This window comes from Lepidochelys olivacea (assembly GCF_965140295.1).
Source record: "Lepidochelys olivacea isolate rLepOli2 genome assembly, chromosome: 15".
Taxonomy (NCBI): Eukaryota; Metazoa; Chordata; order Testudines; family Cheloniidae; genus Lepidochelys; species Lepidochelys olivacea.
In genome coordinates, this window is record NC_140425.1 from 14,547,289 (window position 1) to 14,564,584 (window position 17,296).

At 44.6% G+C, this 17,296-nt stretch overlaps 1 protein-coding gene across 3 annotated transcripts in view; it reads left to right on the plus strand.

The window, feature by feature from the left end:
* The window catches only part of ADORA2A (adenosine A2a receptor), a 31,382-nt gene extending 15,006 nt beyond the window's left edge, over positions 1–16,376 (plus strand). The window contains exons 1-4 of one of the 3 annotated variants that reach the window (XM_084649607.1): positions 838–856; positions 2,655–2,875; positions 3,922–4,835; positions 14,109–16,376. In XM_084649607.1, the coding sequence (XP_084505733.1) occupies positions 4,486–4,835; positions 14,109–15,075 (1,317 nt within the window). In that variant the 5' untranslated portion in view covers positions 838–856; positions 2,655–2,875; positions 3,922–4,485 and the 3' untranslated portion in view covers positions 15,076–16,376. Of the gene's footprint in view, positions 1–837; positions 857–2,654; positions 2,876–3,921; positions 4,836–14,108 lie in introns of those variants that run through there. The other 2 variants (XM_084649606.1, XM_084649605.1) reach the window with 2 other exon arrangements.
* Positions 16,377–17,296: the final 920 nt, after the last annotated feature.

The window sequence follows — 17,296 nt, forward strand, 5'->3', positions numbered from 1 at the left end:
CAGGCTGCATGGTATAGGTTATTTTTCCCAATTCACAAGAAGTTAACAATACTGATCCCTTGAGGACCTAACTGAAATGTTAAATATACCACCCCTAGTACCTTTGTAAGTAAAGCAGGCTTGTGATTAAATTAATTTCATCAGTGCTGGCTGCTGAACTGTTGTCATACATGGAATAGATGCTCCTCAGAGAAATCAGTACCCACAGAATATACGTCTTTCCCTTAATGTCCATATTTATTTTCATTCCAGCTCACTCAGTTCTAGCAATATGAACTGAACAAACTGGGGCCTGGTTTGCAAACTAATTTTGGAACTAAAGCAAGCTTTAAATACTTCTGCAGTCAAAGAGTCATGCTGCAGGTGGGATGAAGGTAAGTCCTGCCCCACAACATGGAAAATGAAGGCGATGGGGAATGAATGGGTGTATGGCACTTGCACCTCAGAGGCCATTGTACCCAGCGTGCTTGCGGCAGTCACGATGCTGGAGTGTCATAAATTCAAACACTGTACCTAATGCCAGTTGCTACCACAGAAACATTGGTGCTGAAGGAGATGCAATGCTGGCATGCCATGGCTGGAATGTTTGCTCACCTCCAGTCATTTGTCTTCTGAGATATATCAACTCTACCCAGCTCGAATGCTTTCTTTCCATCCCATGACGAAGCAGCGTATAGGAACCAGTTGTCCTCCTTCTGAACATAACACTGAGGTGAACAGTGAAGACTATGGTGGAAAAATAAGACTGCAGCGTGCAAACGGAACCAGAGAACTAGGCATGAGCCAAATTCAGAGCCTCCAGAGACTAAATTATAAAAAGGAAATCAGTCAGTGATACAACTGGGTGAAGTAGAATGTACAAGAACTCTCGTGACATAAGACAATTAAAGACAGTCGTTAAATTTAAAATTACAGCATCTTTTTCCAGGAGGATGTGCTCAATTGTAGAAAATTCCGTCTCTCCCTGCGTGGATTTGAACTAGGTGGGACTTATCTGGAATGATGAGCATCAGGAAAATCCAATAAAAACTTGCTGTCTCATTCCTAATCAGATTAAAGATAGCCATGTTGGACAAAGATTAGCTGCTGAAGTGGTCAAGTGAAATAAAGCACAAATAGGATTAAGATGAGTTCATCAGCCTGCACAAAGAAGTGCTGATTTGGGAAAAGAGATCCTATTAATCCTGCTTCCCCTTCTGGAAAATGGGAATGTTAGTGACCTCCTTTGTAAAGTGCTTTGAGTTCTACTGATGTAAGAGGTAGATGTCAGTTTTATTGTTCTCTGCATCCTGTTTAACTTGATTACTTCAATGGTTAGTTCTTTTCGAGCATGGCTGTTTTTATAGCTGTCGTAGCTTGATGTGACAGATCTGTTCTTTTTAAAGTTGTTTTTTTTTATGGGTCAAAGGTTTTGGCTGAGATACTCCATATGCAGTTGTTAAATTTCACTAAGTCTTTATCTAACAGTGAGTTGGTACTTAAGCTTGAGTTTCATTAAATTTTTGTGTGTGGAGATATGAATGTGAGTTAGGAAGCCCCACATTGTTTGAAAAAAAGTCCTGTTAAACTCAACGTATTAGTCATTCTCAGTGTGTGTGTTTTGCACTCTTGGAGAGATGTGAACTAATCTGATGTCCCCTTCCCCACTTCAAAGGCCTCATTTGTGGGCTCTAGCTGTGACCCTTCAATTCAAATGGCTAACCTTTTCCTAGCAGGGCACTTCCAATAGACACTCCTCATAACATTTTGAGCAGTGTTTTTCCTATCCCTAAAGTTGCCACTTGTTTCCCCATTTTTCTTCTTTTCTTTTTCACTCTGTCATCTCTGCTTCTTTTTCTCTGTCTCCTGTCATCTCACTTTTCTGCCCTCTTTCCTGCTTTTCTGTCTCTTTCTTTCTGTTCATCTGCTGTTAACTCTATTACTCTGGGCTGGATTTCAGGCTAGAATGCATTTTGGCAAGTGGGCCCTTCAGTGTGTTTCAGGCAGGATTTGAAATGGATAATGACATTTTGAGAGGTAAAACAGGACTATACTTTTAACTTTATTGACATACGGTGGAGAGAAGAGCTTTTGGAGGGACTGGACAGAGAAAGATAATAAAGACTGTCCCTCCTCAAGGGACTGTTGGTAAAACGGAAGATCCTTATCTGCCTCTTACCCGCTACATTGCAAGTTCATTTCCCCTATTGACTTCCCCAAAATATACATATAAAACAAAAGGGGATTTCGGGAGTTGATGAAAAGGTATGTTTTTAGCACTTCTAAACCATAAAGAACCTCTCCCTCTCCTTTCAAACACAGTACTAGCAATAGAGATCAAAACCAGTGAAAGGTGCACAATTAGATTATCTCCCTGAGATTAGATGTGAATCACAAGTTCGTTGTATTTTCACTATCTTTACTCCTTTATTTTATTTTGAGAAATTCTGTTTCCGACTTCAGATCACTGTCTCTTTTGTGAAGGTGTGAAAACCAGCTGGTGGTGCTGTTCAGGGTCGTCTGTTGTTACAGCACCAAAACATTCATTTTGGGAGGCTTATATGTATTTCAGAAACTGAACCCAGTGGTGATTTAGCAACTGACACCAAGGCCCCTTTCTTTCCCATCCCTACTCGTGTTCTTTTGCCATAACTGTACTTTTCCCTTAAACAAAGGACAAAACCCCAGCGATCTTTTGCAGCAAATGAGGCTTAAAACTCACCACAGAGGAACTAAAGCACGGCATCCTGTAGTCACCTGACGGACTGAGAAGGACCAGAGCCTTAAATTAAGCTCACCATGCCTCATTCTTGAGCGTGACTCTTTGATTGGAGTCTCTATCTGCGTGCAAATGTGTGTGCGTCTCTGCACAAGAGAGGGTGTGATGGGAGTGGCGGTAAGTGCTGTGCATGTATCTAACTCGTGTGGGTGTGTCCAGAAATTACTGTGTTAGTGTGTATGGCATTAAGAGCTTCTCTGTGCATGGGAATGTGTCCCCTTGGGGCCCAGCTTGCTGCTTTTTGCAGGGGTGGGTGGGTGTGATACTATGTGAGCATCTGTGTGTGTACCTTTGTGCAGGGGGAGTGTATGTATACCCATGATCATGTGTCTGCATAAGTATGTGTGTATCACTGGTTGTGTCCATCATTCTGATGCTGACCTCCTTTTTAAAGTGCTTTGAGACCTAGGAATGAAAAATGCTATCGCAGAGCTAGCTATTATATGTTTGCTTATGGTGTGAGGGATTGTGTGCATAGGCAAGGGTGTGTGTCTGTGAGAGTGTGGGAGTCTGCACTGTGCGTGGGTCCTTGGAGTAGTGTGTGTGTCTGTCTCTTCTGGGGAGGAAAGTACTGAAGGATGTTACACTCTGAGTTCTTTGGGGGGGATTTCTTGTGTGGTCAGTCGTGTTTTGGAATTTCCCCAGCCCTCCAAGGAAATGTCAGAACTCTTACATATGCACACAGTGTAAGCCTCCTTATGTTAGACTGAGTGGTTTGTCTGTGATCATGTGGTGTTATTCCTGTGCAACAGCATGCAGCATTCGTGTAATGATAAAGTACACTGGTGTGTTCGCGCAGGTAACCAGTCATTTATTTGTGATCGCATGGAGGCAGGTTTATGTGTGTAAAAGTCTCCACCTTTTTCCAATCCGGGCACAAAGCTAAGGCATAATTAGCTGGGCACTCATGTTTCATGGCAGACTATCAAGCAGCTGCTGAATTGTCAGCTCAATTGGTAGCCTCAGAAACAGTTGTGCAATATTGACTTCAACCAGGCAGCTTTTGAGGGGAACAAAGTATAAGATTTTTTTTGCCCGTGATGTTCATGTAGGTCTGTTTTATTTCTAACATCATTTGGATATGCCACTTGAATGAGATTGTGCTTTTCCTAGCTGGTCACTGGCGCTGATTACTTAGTTTGGTTATTTTTGTTGTATTTAAGGAAACAAGTGGAGAAGTTGGACGTTTGCAACAGCTGACAGGAAGATTCCCTGAGTCCTAGAGCATTCAGCAAAAGGAAAAAAGGGAGAACAAGATGATGATCCCAAGAGGTGGCAGGAAACCGTGACAAGACCTGTGATTGTCAACAGGACACCCAAGATCCTCACCACACATGACTATGCCAGGCAGTACATTTCAAACACCCAACATCTGCAGGGCAAAGGGTTCATCTACATGAGGTTTTTCCTGGGGCCGTATCTGTTGGAGTTCAGTGGACCACTAATGTGCTTCTGCATTATTGTGAACATGCCAAGAATCTGCAAGGTTTATCCTATCTGATGAAGCTGGCAAACTCTGCACTCCATCTTTCTATGCCCTCTGCGGTAGACCGCTAAATCAACTGAAGGGAGAAGGGGGCCAGGTGAGCCTCCGGCCAACAGCTGGCAGCTGAGTGCCCATCAGACCCCAAACCGTTTTGAGGTGCCTTGGTGGCTGTTCGTAGCACTGCAGATATGGACACTGAGCTTCTCTGGCACCTTCTTGCATTGGCCTGGTCAGCCTCACCATGCTAGTATATGGGAATGAAAACTTCCTCTCGGATGTCGTTTACATCATCCTGGAACTGGTCATTGCAGTGCTGGCCATCTTGGGGAATGCCCTGGTCTGCTGGGCAGTCTATCTGAACAGCAACCTGCAAAACGTCACCAACTACTTTGTGGTGTCCCTGGCTGCAGCTGACATTGCAGTGGGCGTGCTCGCGATCCCCTTTGCCATCACCATCAGCACTGGCTTCTGTGCCTTCTTCTATGGCTGCCTCTTCATCGCCTGCTTCGTCCTGGTTTTGACTCAGAGTTCCATCTTCAGTCTCCTGGCTATTGCCATTGACAGAATCATTGCTATCCGGATACCCCTCAGGTAAGCCCAGAGTGGGTGGGACCTGGGACGGGGGGAGGAAGAGTGCAGATGGAATGGGCATCTCTAGAGTATCCTAGGTGCTGTAATCAAGGAGGAAGAGAAAGTTAAAGGAAATGACGCCACTTCCACTGTAATCTGAAAATGCTTTTTAGACCTCAAAACTTGCCCCTTCCTGCTGGATTTCCTGGATGTTGCATTTCTATTTCTAGCTCTTCCTTGTCCCATGTAGTATGTGCCCATGGCATTACCTGGACCCTGCCTAGGAGCTTACGTTCTGCACTGAGACAGACTCATGACTTAGCTGTAATGATCTGTGTTCTGAGTTGGAGGAGACAGTGCCAGACAGATCGCCGTGGGAAAGCTGAGCACAAAAGAGAGGTCACTCAGTATCACCCCACTGTGGACAGCAGGGGCTCTGTCTGGTCGGTGGAGGAGTGCTGTTACAGTGAGATTCTCTAGGGCACTGTTTCTCAAATGCGGTGACATGCAGGCACCAGGGGCTTTTCTTGTGGCCACAGCCTCCTGGGCTGTGATTGCGGGAGGCGGGAGGACCAGCGGCCCCGCCCCCTCCATGGTGCTCCTGGATGGACAGCCTTGGTGTTGGTTGCTGGGGTTTCCAGCAAGGGTTGGCAGCCGGTGAGTTCCCCACCTTCTTGAGGCAGTGGGGCTCAGGATTTGGGCTTCAGGCAAGGCAGGTTCTGGCTGCAAGGGTTTGGGCTCCAGCCTGGGCTCCGGCCACGGGGCTTCAGGCTCCAGACCCTGCTGCCTCCCCCAGCCAACCCCATCTCCCCTGGCCCCTGATGCCTCCCCCGATCTCCCATCCAAGGCTTAATTTGTCCCCAGACTTGCTGGGGCTGATAAGTCAGCTGTGATAAGTGATACTTGTATGTTGATTAATATCACTTATCACAGCAGACTTACTAGCCAGTAATACATAAATTACAACGATTTGGACATGTGTATCTGCATATTTATTTGTTTTACCTAAAGCTAATTAAGTATTTTAGGAAAAAGTGTGAGTGGCCACCAGCAAGAGTTGGTGGCCACACTCTGAGGCCACCAAATAATTTGTCCTGAGAACCCCTGCTCTAGGATAAGCATGCAGATGGGAATGGGAGGCATTCTTGGGGGTCGGGGTGGGGGGCGCTTTTAATCCTACACAGGCTAAGAGGGAGAGTGCGCTTTTTGTTCAACATGAGCAAGAGGATCCAGAGTGGATCAGGTGCAGCGTCTCTAACAGAGAAAGCTATTTGGTGACGGCCTGGTCCTGTCCCAAATCCATCCCACAAGCGGGCACCCCACACACTGAATCTTTTTGGGGAAGAAAAGGATCTTCAAAATTAGAGCTTGCAAACTGAAACAGATCATTTGCTGCTCTATGGACAAGTGGCCAGATTCACGTGGGCCAGGGGGGTATTTTACCTTGTGTGTGGAAGCTGCCACTCTATCTGATCATCACAGTCCTGCAGATACATGCTGCCAGGATGGGACTTGACTGTCACCCGGCGCAGGTCAAACCCTGTACATCCTGGGCTTATTACAAAGTGGGGAGCTCTGTGGAGCAGTTAACTGACAATGCCTCTGCGTCATTTCTCAGGCATTTAAGACACAGAGGAAGCCTGTAAATGAGTGATACCCTCCATTCTCCAGCAAGGGCAACCTGGACCAGAGCAGAGCAGGCTGTGACTAGTGACACCTCTGAACTGTCTCTCCATTCCTATGTATCATTCTCTCTCCTTTTCCCCTCTCGCTTGTTCCTCGCCACACCTCACCCCTGTACCCCCCAGCAGATTATTTTGATGCCCTCGTCTGCAGAGGGAAATTGTAACAGCTCTTGCTTCTTATTTGCCACCCAGACACTCCTGAGGTGGTGACTGCAGCCTGATCCTGCTCAGTGGATGTGGGCTGTTCTCCTGCCCTCTCCTCTCCTCCCCCCTCAGACATAAATGGAGGGATGGAGGAGGAACCTGGCAGTGGGGAGAGACCGAGAGCGCCCTGGGGGCAGGCACATTCAGTATTGCAGCTAATTGACTATTTGATGAATTAAAGCAATTTGCTGCCCGTTTGGTAATTCTTTGACTTATACCCCAAAGCAAATAATGAGATAAAGCCTAATTTCCAGGTATTGTGCCTTTCTAGCAATAAGGAAACCCTCAGGGCCCAGTTCTCCGCTGATCCTTGCAGAGATGCACAAAGGATGGGGAAAGGCAGGAGCAAGAGACAGTTTTCATCCCTTTGACCATTCTCTCCCAGTGCCCCTGTGGGTGTTTTTGCCAGATCAAAGGGAGCATGGAGGAGGCAGTCATCTTCCCCCATCCTCCATGGCAGCCCCAGTCAGCAAAGCAGGCTAGACACACCGGGAACATGCTGTAACCTCTAAGGCTCTGTTATCACTGGAAATGGTGCAGCTGTAACGGTTCAGTGTAGGCAAGGGGAGGAGTTCTTCCATTGCTGTAGGGGTGGTACCAGGGTCAGCAGAATTCTTCCATCGGCCTAGCACTGTCTACACTTGGAGTTAGACTGGCTTAACTGTGTCTCTCAGGGGTGTGGCTTTTTCACATCCCTGAGCAACATAGCTGGGTTGACCTGGCTTTTTAGTGTAGACCTGGCCCAGCGGTGGGGAAGGATAGGCCTGCTGCCTGTTCTGCATAGGAATTAAATATGGCTGCACAATTTAGCAATAGGCTTCTAATTTCTTAGAACGATCAGCCAAGTAGGCTGCAGAATGGCTAATTTCATTTGAACGGTACTCTTCCAAGTGCTGTGTCCCAGGCGAATGCCACAGAGAGAGACAAACCTCATTGAATGAGTCTGAATTATTCACTCATCTCTATTAATAGTGCATCAGATGAATTTGAGCATATTTACTGAGGAGCAGAAGGCTTGAAAAGATTAAATTTTTATTGGTAAATGTTGATTTCACCGTACACAGAAACTGATGAGCAAATATATCTATAATAATCAACATTTACTGATAGGCAGAATGTTGCTTGAGAACTTACTAAATTTGATTTAAGGATATTTACTGGGTATATTTTGACATGTAATGATGACAATTTGTGTTAGTTGGTTATGGAGCTTTAATTTTTTTAATCTCAGTGTCTGCTGTTATTTAATAATTACTGTCTGACATACACCCCTGTCATTTTGCACAACTGTGGAACTTTAAAGCAATAAGAATTTTAAATGCTTAAAAATAAACATTGATATTTTCCATCAAAATCTAATTGTGCCAAGCCTATATGTAATAGAAAGATTGCATAATTTCATGTAACTGGTAGAAGACTAACATATGGAGTAGCTAATTCCCCCTACAGCAGAACTTAAAGTTAGTGGAAAGTCTGCAAAAGACTTGTGATGCTTGTGAAAATCAGAAGAATGCAAAATATGTAGCAGTGTGCAACCAAGGATAATGTACAATAGCACACCACGTCAGGCCACACTGTATTTATTTATTAAACCAGGCAGTATCCAGGATACAAATGTTACCATCTTCCCCAGAAAGGTGGCATCTCTTCCCCCAAATTACACTGGCCCAAGGCACAGAAGTGTAAATATTCACTCTTGTATAAGTGACTGGTAAGTTTAGCATCTTGTGATCCATGAGGGCTAGAAACTGAAGGGGCATTTTGTCACTGGAAAAGGGAGAGTCCCAGGGTTTGAAAAGGATGCTCAACCCTTGCTTCTATGCCCTGAAGCTCCTAAAAGTTAGGCCTTAAAATCCCATCATTATTTATAGGTTGCCAAAATTAGATTTTTATGTTTTATAATTTTGACAGATAAGGATGTTTAATTTTTAAGCCTTTTTAAAAATTTTATTGATTTAAATTTTCACAGTTGCAGGAAATTCAGGGAGAGTTAGAAAATAATTATTTAATGACAGTAAATGTTGAGGTTCAAATAGTTAAGCTTTATAATTGTTAAAACACAAATTATCAACATCACATGTCAAAATTATACAAAGTTAATATCTGTAAAACTAAGTTCTCAAACAGGATTTTTCTAATTTTGCCTATTGGTAAACTTCAGTGATTAGAGACGGAAATATGTTTTCGTTGGGGTGTGTGGGGTAAAATAAACATTTACCAACATTTATCTATAAAAATCAAATCCTTCCAAGCCTAATTATTATGTCTAGGGAAGCTGTTTTATGCCTCTTTTAGAGGTTTCTAGGATGTGTTAATTATATTTTTCTCTTCCTGTGAGGTCTTCACAGTGGGACTCGTGGTGCTAAGGAAACCTGGCCTGTTACAGGTGGAAGGATATAAAAATAGTACCAGACTTAGTTAAGTATGTGAGTAGTCCCCTTAGGACTATTCACATGCTTAAAGTTAAGCATATGTAAATGTTTGCAGGACTGGGGTCATAAGGCTTAATGTCTCCCAAATGTATCTGCAAAACCCCTTTTAGTGTGGTATGTAACAATTCCATGGTGATGCGATAAATTTGGCTTTTGAAGGGTTGAGTCACTTACATACTTTTGCAATCACCACCTCTGAGGGTGAATCATTTGAGATGATCTGCATGGCTTAGCTGTGGCTTTGCCACTTGTGAGCAGCGTGGCCATCCAGAACTCCTATTGATTAATAAAATCATCCTTTTAAGAATAAAAGGCTTCTGTCCCTTATCATTGTGAAGACATTCTCTGCACTGTGAACTAATGCAGTGCTCTTCACCTGAAGGCTGGTCTGTATGGCCTTTTGTACCACTATAACTATATCCTTTAGCAGATAGATTTGGAAACCAGTAAAGTTGTGTTACAGCCCCCTAGTTTGGACACATGTCTAGGATGTAAGCTATACCATTACATTATGGAAATAAGCTACGTCAATATCAGCACCTTTATACAAGTATAGCTGTGCCCACACAAGGGGACTGTTCCAACTTAACTATTTCGGTAACAAATTGCACCCATGAGCAACATCGCTGAATCAGTACAAAAACCTGTGTGTAGCTTGGTGTACAAAAGGGCCTGTGTGTTCCCCTTTGTTTGTCTTTTCCAGTAGCAGTGGTCAATCTTGTCAACTCTGTTTCCCCTAGAACAATCTATGGATCAATAGATCGCTTAATAGATTTCTGACCTCAGACATGAGGAGAAAGCGAAACCTGGTTAATGGAAAGGGGAAGTGATATTCACAGTGTTCAAAATGTCATTTTTCAACACCTAAGTAACACAAACATTTGACAGACAGTTGGAGGAAAAGATCTTTTGTTAAAGATGCAACATTCCTGACCTGTCCGAGAGCTGGTGGGGAAAATACACACGCTTGGGTATAATTATTTTTTTTAAAAAGTGGGTGTCAAACAATCAGTGATGAATTAAAAATATCCCATAAATTCTAAACATTATTTTCCAAAAATGTTGATGTTGAATGGTTCAGGGGTAAGTCGTTCATGTCCCTAATATGCCAGGTGCACTGAGAGCCTCTGCTCACTGGTACAACAAAACCTGGGTGTTATAAATAAAACTGGTTGGTCCTGGTTAGCCCTAGGGTAAAGTTGTTGGCCAAGAACAATAGGCATTTCCCAAGTCCTTTGCTGCTAGAAAAGGCTAAGAGGGCACAATGTCCAAGCATATGACTGTGCGTGTGTGGGGGGAGGGTGGTATAAAAGGTATTCCCATGATGAAATAGCAGGTAGGTGAGGTGCACTGGATAGAAGAAGACAGGTTTTCTTCCTGCAGTCAAACAGAAAAGTTCTCAAATTACCATTTGTCCAGCACATTGTCCCCATTCTCAAAGGTAACAAGCTTTTATTTGTGAGACAAGGTGGGTGAGGTAATGTCTTGAACCAACTTTTGTTGGTGAAAGAGCCATGCTTTCGAGCTGATATAGAGCTCTTCTCTCTTTCACCAACAGAGGTTGGTCCAAGAAAATATTTTATCTCATCCACCTTGTCTCTAATATCTTGGGACCAGTACGGCTACAACAACACTGCAAACAACGATGGAAGAAATCCTTTTATTTGTGATGATCCAACGTCAATACATATAACAACATGCTGAACTGGAAATCTTTCTTCCCACTCTGATTTGCTCCTGGATAACCTAGATGTGCAAGTAATTGTGGGCACCCCTTTTCTTAGGATTGCGGAGACCCATGTTCCCAGTCACTTGGAAGTTCTCTGTAAGGTGTTCCTGCTGGCTAGTGTGACCTTTCATATTGGAATGAAAGGTCACATTTTCATCACCACAGATTGAAATTAATTGGATGTAGTGAGCCCTGCTTGAAACCTGAAATGCTGAAAAGTCTTCTTAAATGTCCACTCTAGTTGCCCTATTGCTAATCTTGGAGTTCAGATGTGGTATGGTAGCTCACGCTTGATAATTGAACCGTATGCAAGTAAAGTGGCTGCTGAAATGGCTGATTTTCTGTTTTAAATCCCATGTTTTGGATCTGAGCAGTCAGATGCGCCCTTAAACATCCCTGGGTTCACACCCTTTTTTCTGTCCATAGTTTGTAATGCTCTTCCCTCCCGATGTAACCTGTTTTGGGGCAAACATTGTTTTTCACACCCTTGCTTTTGCTGGCGTAGAATTAAACAGCCCTGCTTGGAGTGAATGTAGTTTATTTCCTCATTTGTATGCTAACACCAATAGCCATGTGTTAGTTCCTGGCTGCTCGAGAAGCACCAGAACAGCTCACTGTAACGAGGCTTTTGACATCTGGAAGATGTTCTGCCTTGGAGTATCACTTGCTACCAGACTCACTACTTATTATCCATGAATGGTCCCAGTGAAATCAATGGGGGTCAAGCTTTGCAGTAACTGTTGATAGGATCAGTCCCTTTGATTATAACCTCTTCAGGGCAGGAATCTGACTTTTTAAATGCTCAGAGCCTGCGCCCTCTTGGATCCTATATTAATGATTTTATTTCTATCTATTTAAACATTTGTATTTGGTTCCCATCTCTAAAGCACTTGGCTGCTCTACAGCAATAAATCCAGTCTGTGTGTAGTCCTTGAATCTCTACAGACCTGAGATCACTTTCTTACTAGGTTATAGAGGTGGTGAGGTTTGTCACCTTGTCCTGACACTTTCAGAATTGCTGCAAACTTGTTTGTAGATAATGTGTTTTCATCTCTCTCTGTCTCTATGGACCTGTCAAACGGGATTGTTTGAGGCACAACTCAAACCTCTTGGAGATCCCTGAATGAGAGGTGCTATAGAAGGACCCAGTTCTATGCTGATTAATTCTACTGCCAGCCCAGTACTGTAGGGCAGTACAGCAAGGAGGATGCTTGGGTTAAAAGCTGTTTCACAAGCCTTTGAAGCCTGTTGCATGGAAATCCCCAGAGGGTAAGAGCACAGGGAGGCAAGAGGTCACTGGGAGCTGCAATAAATGTATTTTTAGTGTCAGGGAAGGGACCTCTCCAGCCGTGGGATAACAGCTGTACAATTTCAAAATTCCTCCTGACAAGGATGCAGCCAATTCTAGGGTTTTTTTTAAAGCTTCAAGTGCCATCTGCCAATCTCTTGTTCCCTCTTTGTAATTTTAAATATATGTTTTGAAGTACAGGTATAATTCCATTCATGTCGGTTAAAACTGAACTTAAGAGTAACTCCACTTCTCTCCTCCTGGATTGGCAGTATTCTTGACACTTTCTGAGGATTCACACAACTGTCACCAGTTTCTAGAGAAACCTTATCTAGCTTCCAGATCTGGATTGAGTCCTCTCGCCAGCTTGTAGAGAAAAGAGTTGCAGCATGCTTTTTTGTTTTTCCCCCAGTCTCCCACTTTTTATGCTTTTGAAATGAGATTAAAGAATAAATGAATGATCATCCTGCACTCCCATCTCAGGCCTGGCTGTATTTTCCAGGAGCTAAGAACACATGCCAGCTCCCAGTTCTGTTCTCTGGCTGAGACAAGCAGCATCCCTCCTCCCCTTCCCTGCAGAGCTTTAGTCCGCCTTACGAGAGGAGTGTGTGTGGGAAGAACAAACCCATTGAGAAAGAGAGCGAGGGTTGTTTTTCTTTCTTTCTTTTTTTTTTTAAAGTTTGATTGTTAAAAGAATCCGACATGGGGAAAGAAGCAGTGCAACTAGTGGAGAACATGGGAGCAGCCCCTAGTCAGATCACGCCCGCACAGGGTCAAGTACAGTGTGGGACCCAGCAACAGACAATGTGGGAACCCTGCCATTCCCTTTCTGTGTGAAGTACTATGAGGGGAAAAGAGATTGTACTCAGATGTGACACACTACTACGACTTATATTTTCAAAGCGTACAACTGGTACCTTCAGCTGAGGGCTTACAGCAGCCTGCTAGCCCCAGGGATCAGCTAATATTTGAAACAAACAAAGGTCTTTTGGTGGTGTGCTTACCGTGCTTCTGTTTTTTCTCTCAAAATAGTGGGGTGGATTTATTGCCGAAAGCACGGGCGTGAGGGGTATAGTGATGTGTTCACCACAGAGCTCTGCCAGACCACAGTAGGTCCTGTTATTCAGAGTCCTTTATCTTCAGCTGAGGCAGCCAGCCATGCTGCATTGGGTATTTTGTGAAAGGCCCAACTGTCAGCGTTGCTCAGCTTCTGAGACTTGGTTCTGGATCCCGTCTCAGTTGATCAGCGTTGGGTTGGCCATACTGAATTCCCAGTGACTGCCATCAAAGGAGTGCTGTGTTGTCTGAGCTCTGATACTGAACCAATGGTGACCTTTCTCTGAGACCCGGCTATAAACTCTATGAATTGGGCAACTAGCACAGTATCCTAGAGCTCTGTGACACTGGGCAGTTGTACTGTACTCCTGGGACCCTACCTGCACTCAGACAGGGAGCAAGCAACACTATACAACAGGGATGCTGAGTAGCTATTTCTGCCTTTGGCAGTACATAGAGATAAAGTTAGAGCAGCAGCTCTGGGTGTTTCAGTTCCCTGCGGGCGGAGGGGCAGAGCAGGGCGGTTGCTTCCTCTATGCTTTGACAAGCAGGCTCATAACCATGAGTGAGTATTTGTAAGGCAGAGAAGGGAAATGTTGATCGGCTTTATTTGTTTGGAGCTGACCTGTGCTGCTGGCTTCGCCACCCAAGAGTGGAAAGGATAGATTAGAAGGGCTCCTCGTTCAGGTGCAACATCACTCTGGCCCTCACTGGATTGAGGGAAATGGGCTCAGCACTGCAGTTCAGTGATGCTTTGGATAAGCACATTGCAGCGAGCTGGAGTATTCCATGAAAGTACCTCCCCCATACATGCCATGGAGATGAGCATTGGGAAGTTACTTGGGCATCAGGTGCTTGTACCAGTTACGCTGTTTAATCCTCCTCTCCTCTGCTTTCCAGGTACAATGGTTTGGTGACCAGCTCGCGAGCCAAAGGTATCATTGCCATCTGCTGGGTCTTATCCTTCATCATTGGCCTGACACCCATGCTGGGCTGGAACAAATGCTCCAAGAGGGAAGCTCAGGACACCAATAACTCCTTGTCCAGCAACTGCAGTAAAAGCATGGTAGCTTGTTTCTTCGAGACAGTGGTCACCATGGAGTACATGGTCTACTACAACTTCTTTGCCTGTGTGTTGGTGCCCCTCCTCCTCATGTTTGGCATCTACTTGAAAATCTTTCTGGCAGCCAGGCGGCAGCTCAAACAGATGGAGAACAAGATGGTACATGGGGAACGCTCACGCTCTACTTTGCAGAAGGAAGTCCATGCGGCCAAGTCTTTGGCCATCATCGTTGGGTTGTTTGCTGTCTGTTGGCTTCCACTCCACATAATAAACTGCTTCACGCTCTTTTGCCCAGATTGTGCCCGTCCTCCCCTCTGGCTGATGTACCTGGCCATTATCCTGTCTCATGCCAACTCTGTAGTGAACCCATTGATTTATGCCTACCGGATCAGGGAATTCCGACTCACCTTCCGTAAAATTCTCAGGCAGCATATTGTAGGCAAGAAGCAGTTCAAGACTGGTACTGCCAGTACTAGGACTTCCACTTATGGTGGGGATGGAGAGAATGCCAGCATTAGGATCAGTGAGTACGCCCTGGACATATACGCCAATGGGGAGTTGGGTGCTATCCACAAAGATACTGACATGCAGGACTTGAGTAAATGCAAGACAGATTTGGCATGGCACCACAATGGGAATTCACTAGACATGGAGATAAATGGGCATCTCCCACATTCCTGCAAAAATGGGAACCTTTCAGATGCGTGCAAGAACATGGAGCTTCTTAGTGAAGAGCTAATTGGCATTCGTGTCTCTTACTCTGAACTGGAGAATTCAACCTTGGTGGCAGCTGACATTTCCTGATGATTCTCACAACGTCTTCCCACTGGAACGAAATCTGTTGGTTTTTTTTGTTTTTTTCTGTTGGCTGCCTCTGCTATGGCAGAAAAGGAGGATGAGGGGAAAAGAGGAGCGAGGCCAGGTCGCGATCACATAGGGGGTCCCTACCCAGGACTGATGGGAAGATCCGAAGAACTAGACTGGAAAAAGATCGAGAGGCACCGTTTTAAACAAAGGAAGAGGAGGGACACTATAGCTGTCAAAGGCCCAGCTCAGATTGAAGAGAGCAAAGGTCAAATCTGACATCTGAATTTTAGCATTGGGAGACTCTGCTCCAGCAGGGTGTGTTATAACATTATGCTGTACTGTGTGTCTGTGATTGTTCATCAGTTTAGTGTCTTTACCAACAGAAATAAAGGTGTGGCTGAAACATTTACTACTTCCTGAGGAGGAAGAGGGGGGGGGGGGGCTTTTAACACTGTGGCCTCAACAAAAGTAGCGGGTATAGCAATGCCTACTGGTCAGGAAAGATGCCTATGCTGCCTGGAGAGTGAAGGGATTCACTTGGTGGGAACTTTCAGCATCTTCAGCTGAGAGATTCTGTTTTAAAATCAGTTTTTAAAACTTAATAGTGCAACAGGTTTCCTGATTTTTCGCTCACTGCTAGATCAGTTATGAGTTATATTCCAGTGAGCTGGAATATGGACAGAAGGTTTTACCTCCCCTGTGTTCCATGGAGATGGGCCACTGGGAAGTTACTTGTGCTATTATGTTGTCAGTTATTAATGTTTACAAGAGTGGGTGGCTCCATCCAAGCCTACGGTGTCCCAGCTATATCCTGACACGTTGAAGCATACTGGTAACTATATTTCAGACCCTTCCATTTCACTGAAAGAACAATATATATGATGATTTGATAGTTCTGTTAGCCAAAGGGACACTGGAAGGTGTCTGTGTGCTGTGGGTAACAGCAGGGCAGGGGCAGGTCTGTGTGGGAAGGGCTGATCGGGTGGTGATGGCAGGTTTTGTGAATTGCTGGCAGGTGTGTTGGTAGCAGTGAGAGGTGACCACAGGCTGGTACTAGGTCCATGGTTGCAGTGTCTTTGTGGGTGATTCTTTCGTCTGTCTATCTTTGTATCTCTGCACCTGTGTATGCAGAATGCCCATTCATTCCACAGCCTTAGTTACGTTTTCTCTAGAATTCCTCTTTTTGGTGAACTTTAATTTCTCATCTTTCCTGAAAGTAAAAATAACTTTTAAAACTGAACTTTGTTTTAAAGTTGGAATTCAAATGAGCCCATGTTCATTAAAACCTTTTTTTTCTATATTGTTTCAAACAACTCCTGGAATCTGGTTAACCGTGAAGCCCTGTAGCATGTGGGTGTGCATTACAAATGAGTGCGCGTGCATATGTGTGCACCAGTACAAGTGGAGGGCATGTGAGTGCGGTTTGAGAGAGAGAGAAGCTTGTGTTTCAGAGAACTGGAAAATAACCACCCGGATCTGTGCAGACATAGCATTAGCTTTGCCTGCCTGTCTGATAGACCATGATCTAATCTGTCTCTAATACAGGGTACGTGACAGTGTGGTGCGTTACAAAGGGTTTTTACATGTGTTTGGAATGGCCTCTTGTAACTGGTGAAGCCACTCATCCTAAAGGGGGCCAATAAAATCTTTATCCAAGCCCAACCAGCTTGTATGCTGCATCTGCCATGTATGGTTACGGAAAAAAAAACCCCAACTATTCCAAAGATCACCTAAAATAGCTATTATTGTAGCACTGGTGTGGAAAAAAATCTATCCCAGGGCCTTCTGGGGCTAGAGGCAGGTGCCATCTGTCCCACTGGTAACCTAGGAATCTCCCCTTTCCAGTGATCCATTCTTTGACCCTGAAGCATTTATATATCTCCACTCAATCCTGTCACTGGTCCAGGTCTGAGCATTGGCCATCCCAGACCTCAGATCAGGATAACTTTTTTTGAGGGGAAAGATTCTGAAATTTGGGGACAAGAGAAGGAAACCCAATGCTTATTCTTCTTCATTCCTTATTGACAAGCTATTTAAAGGGCATTTCCTTTCCATTGTGTTCCCTGGGTGAATGGGGGTGGGAGGGTTGGTGTACGACTTTGGAGAGAGTTTAGCAGTGAAGCTCCCAGGCCAGTACAGGGCTTTCAGCAAGTACGTCTGTCAGACAGATAAAAAGTTACTTTTGCCACCAAAGAGCTCAGCAAAAAGACAAAGCAAG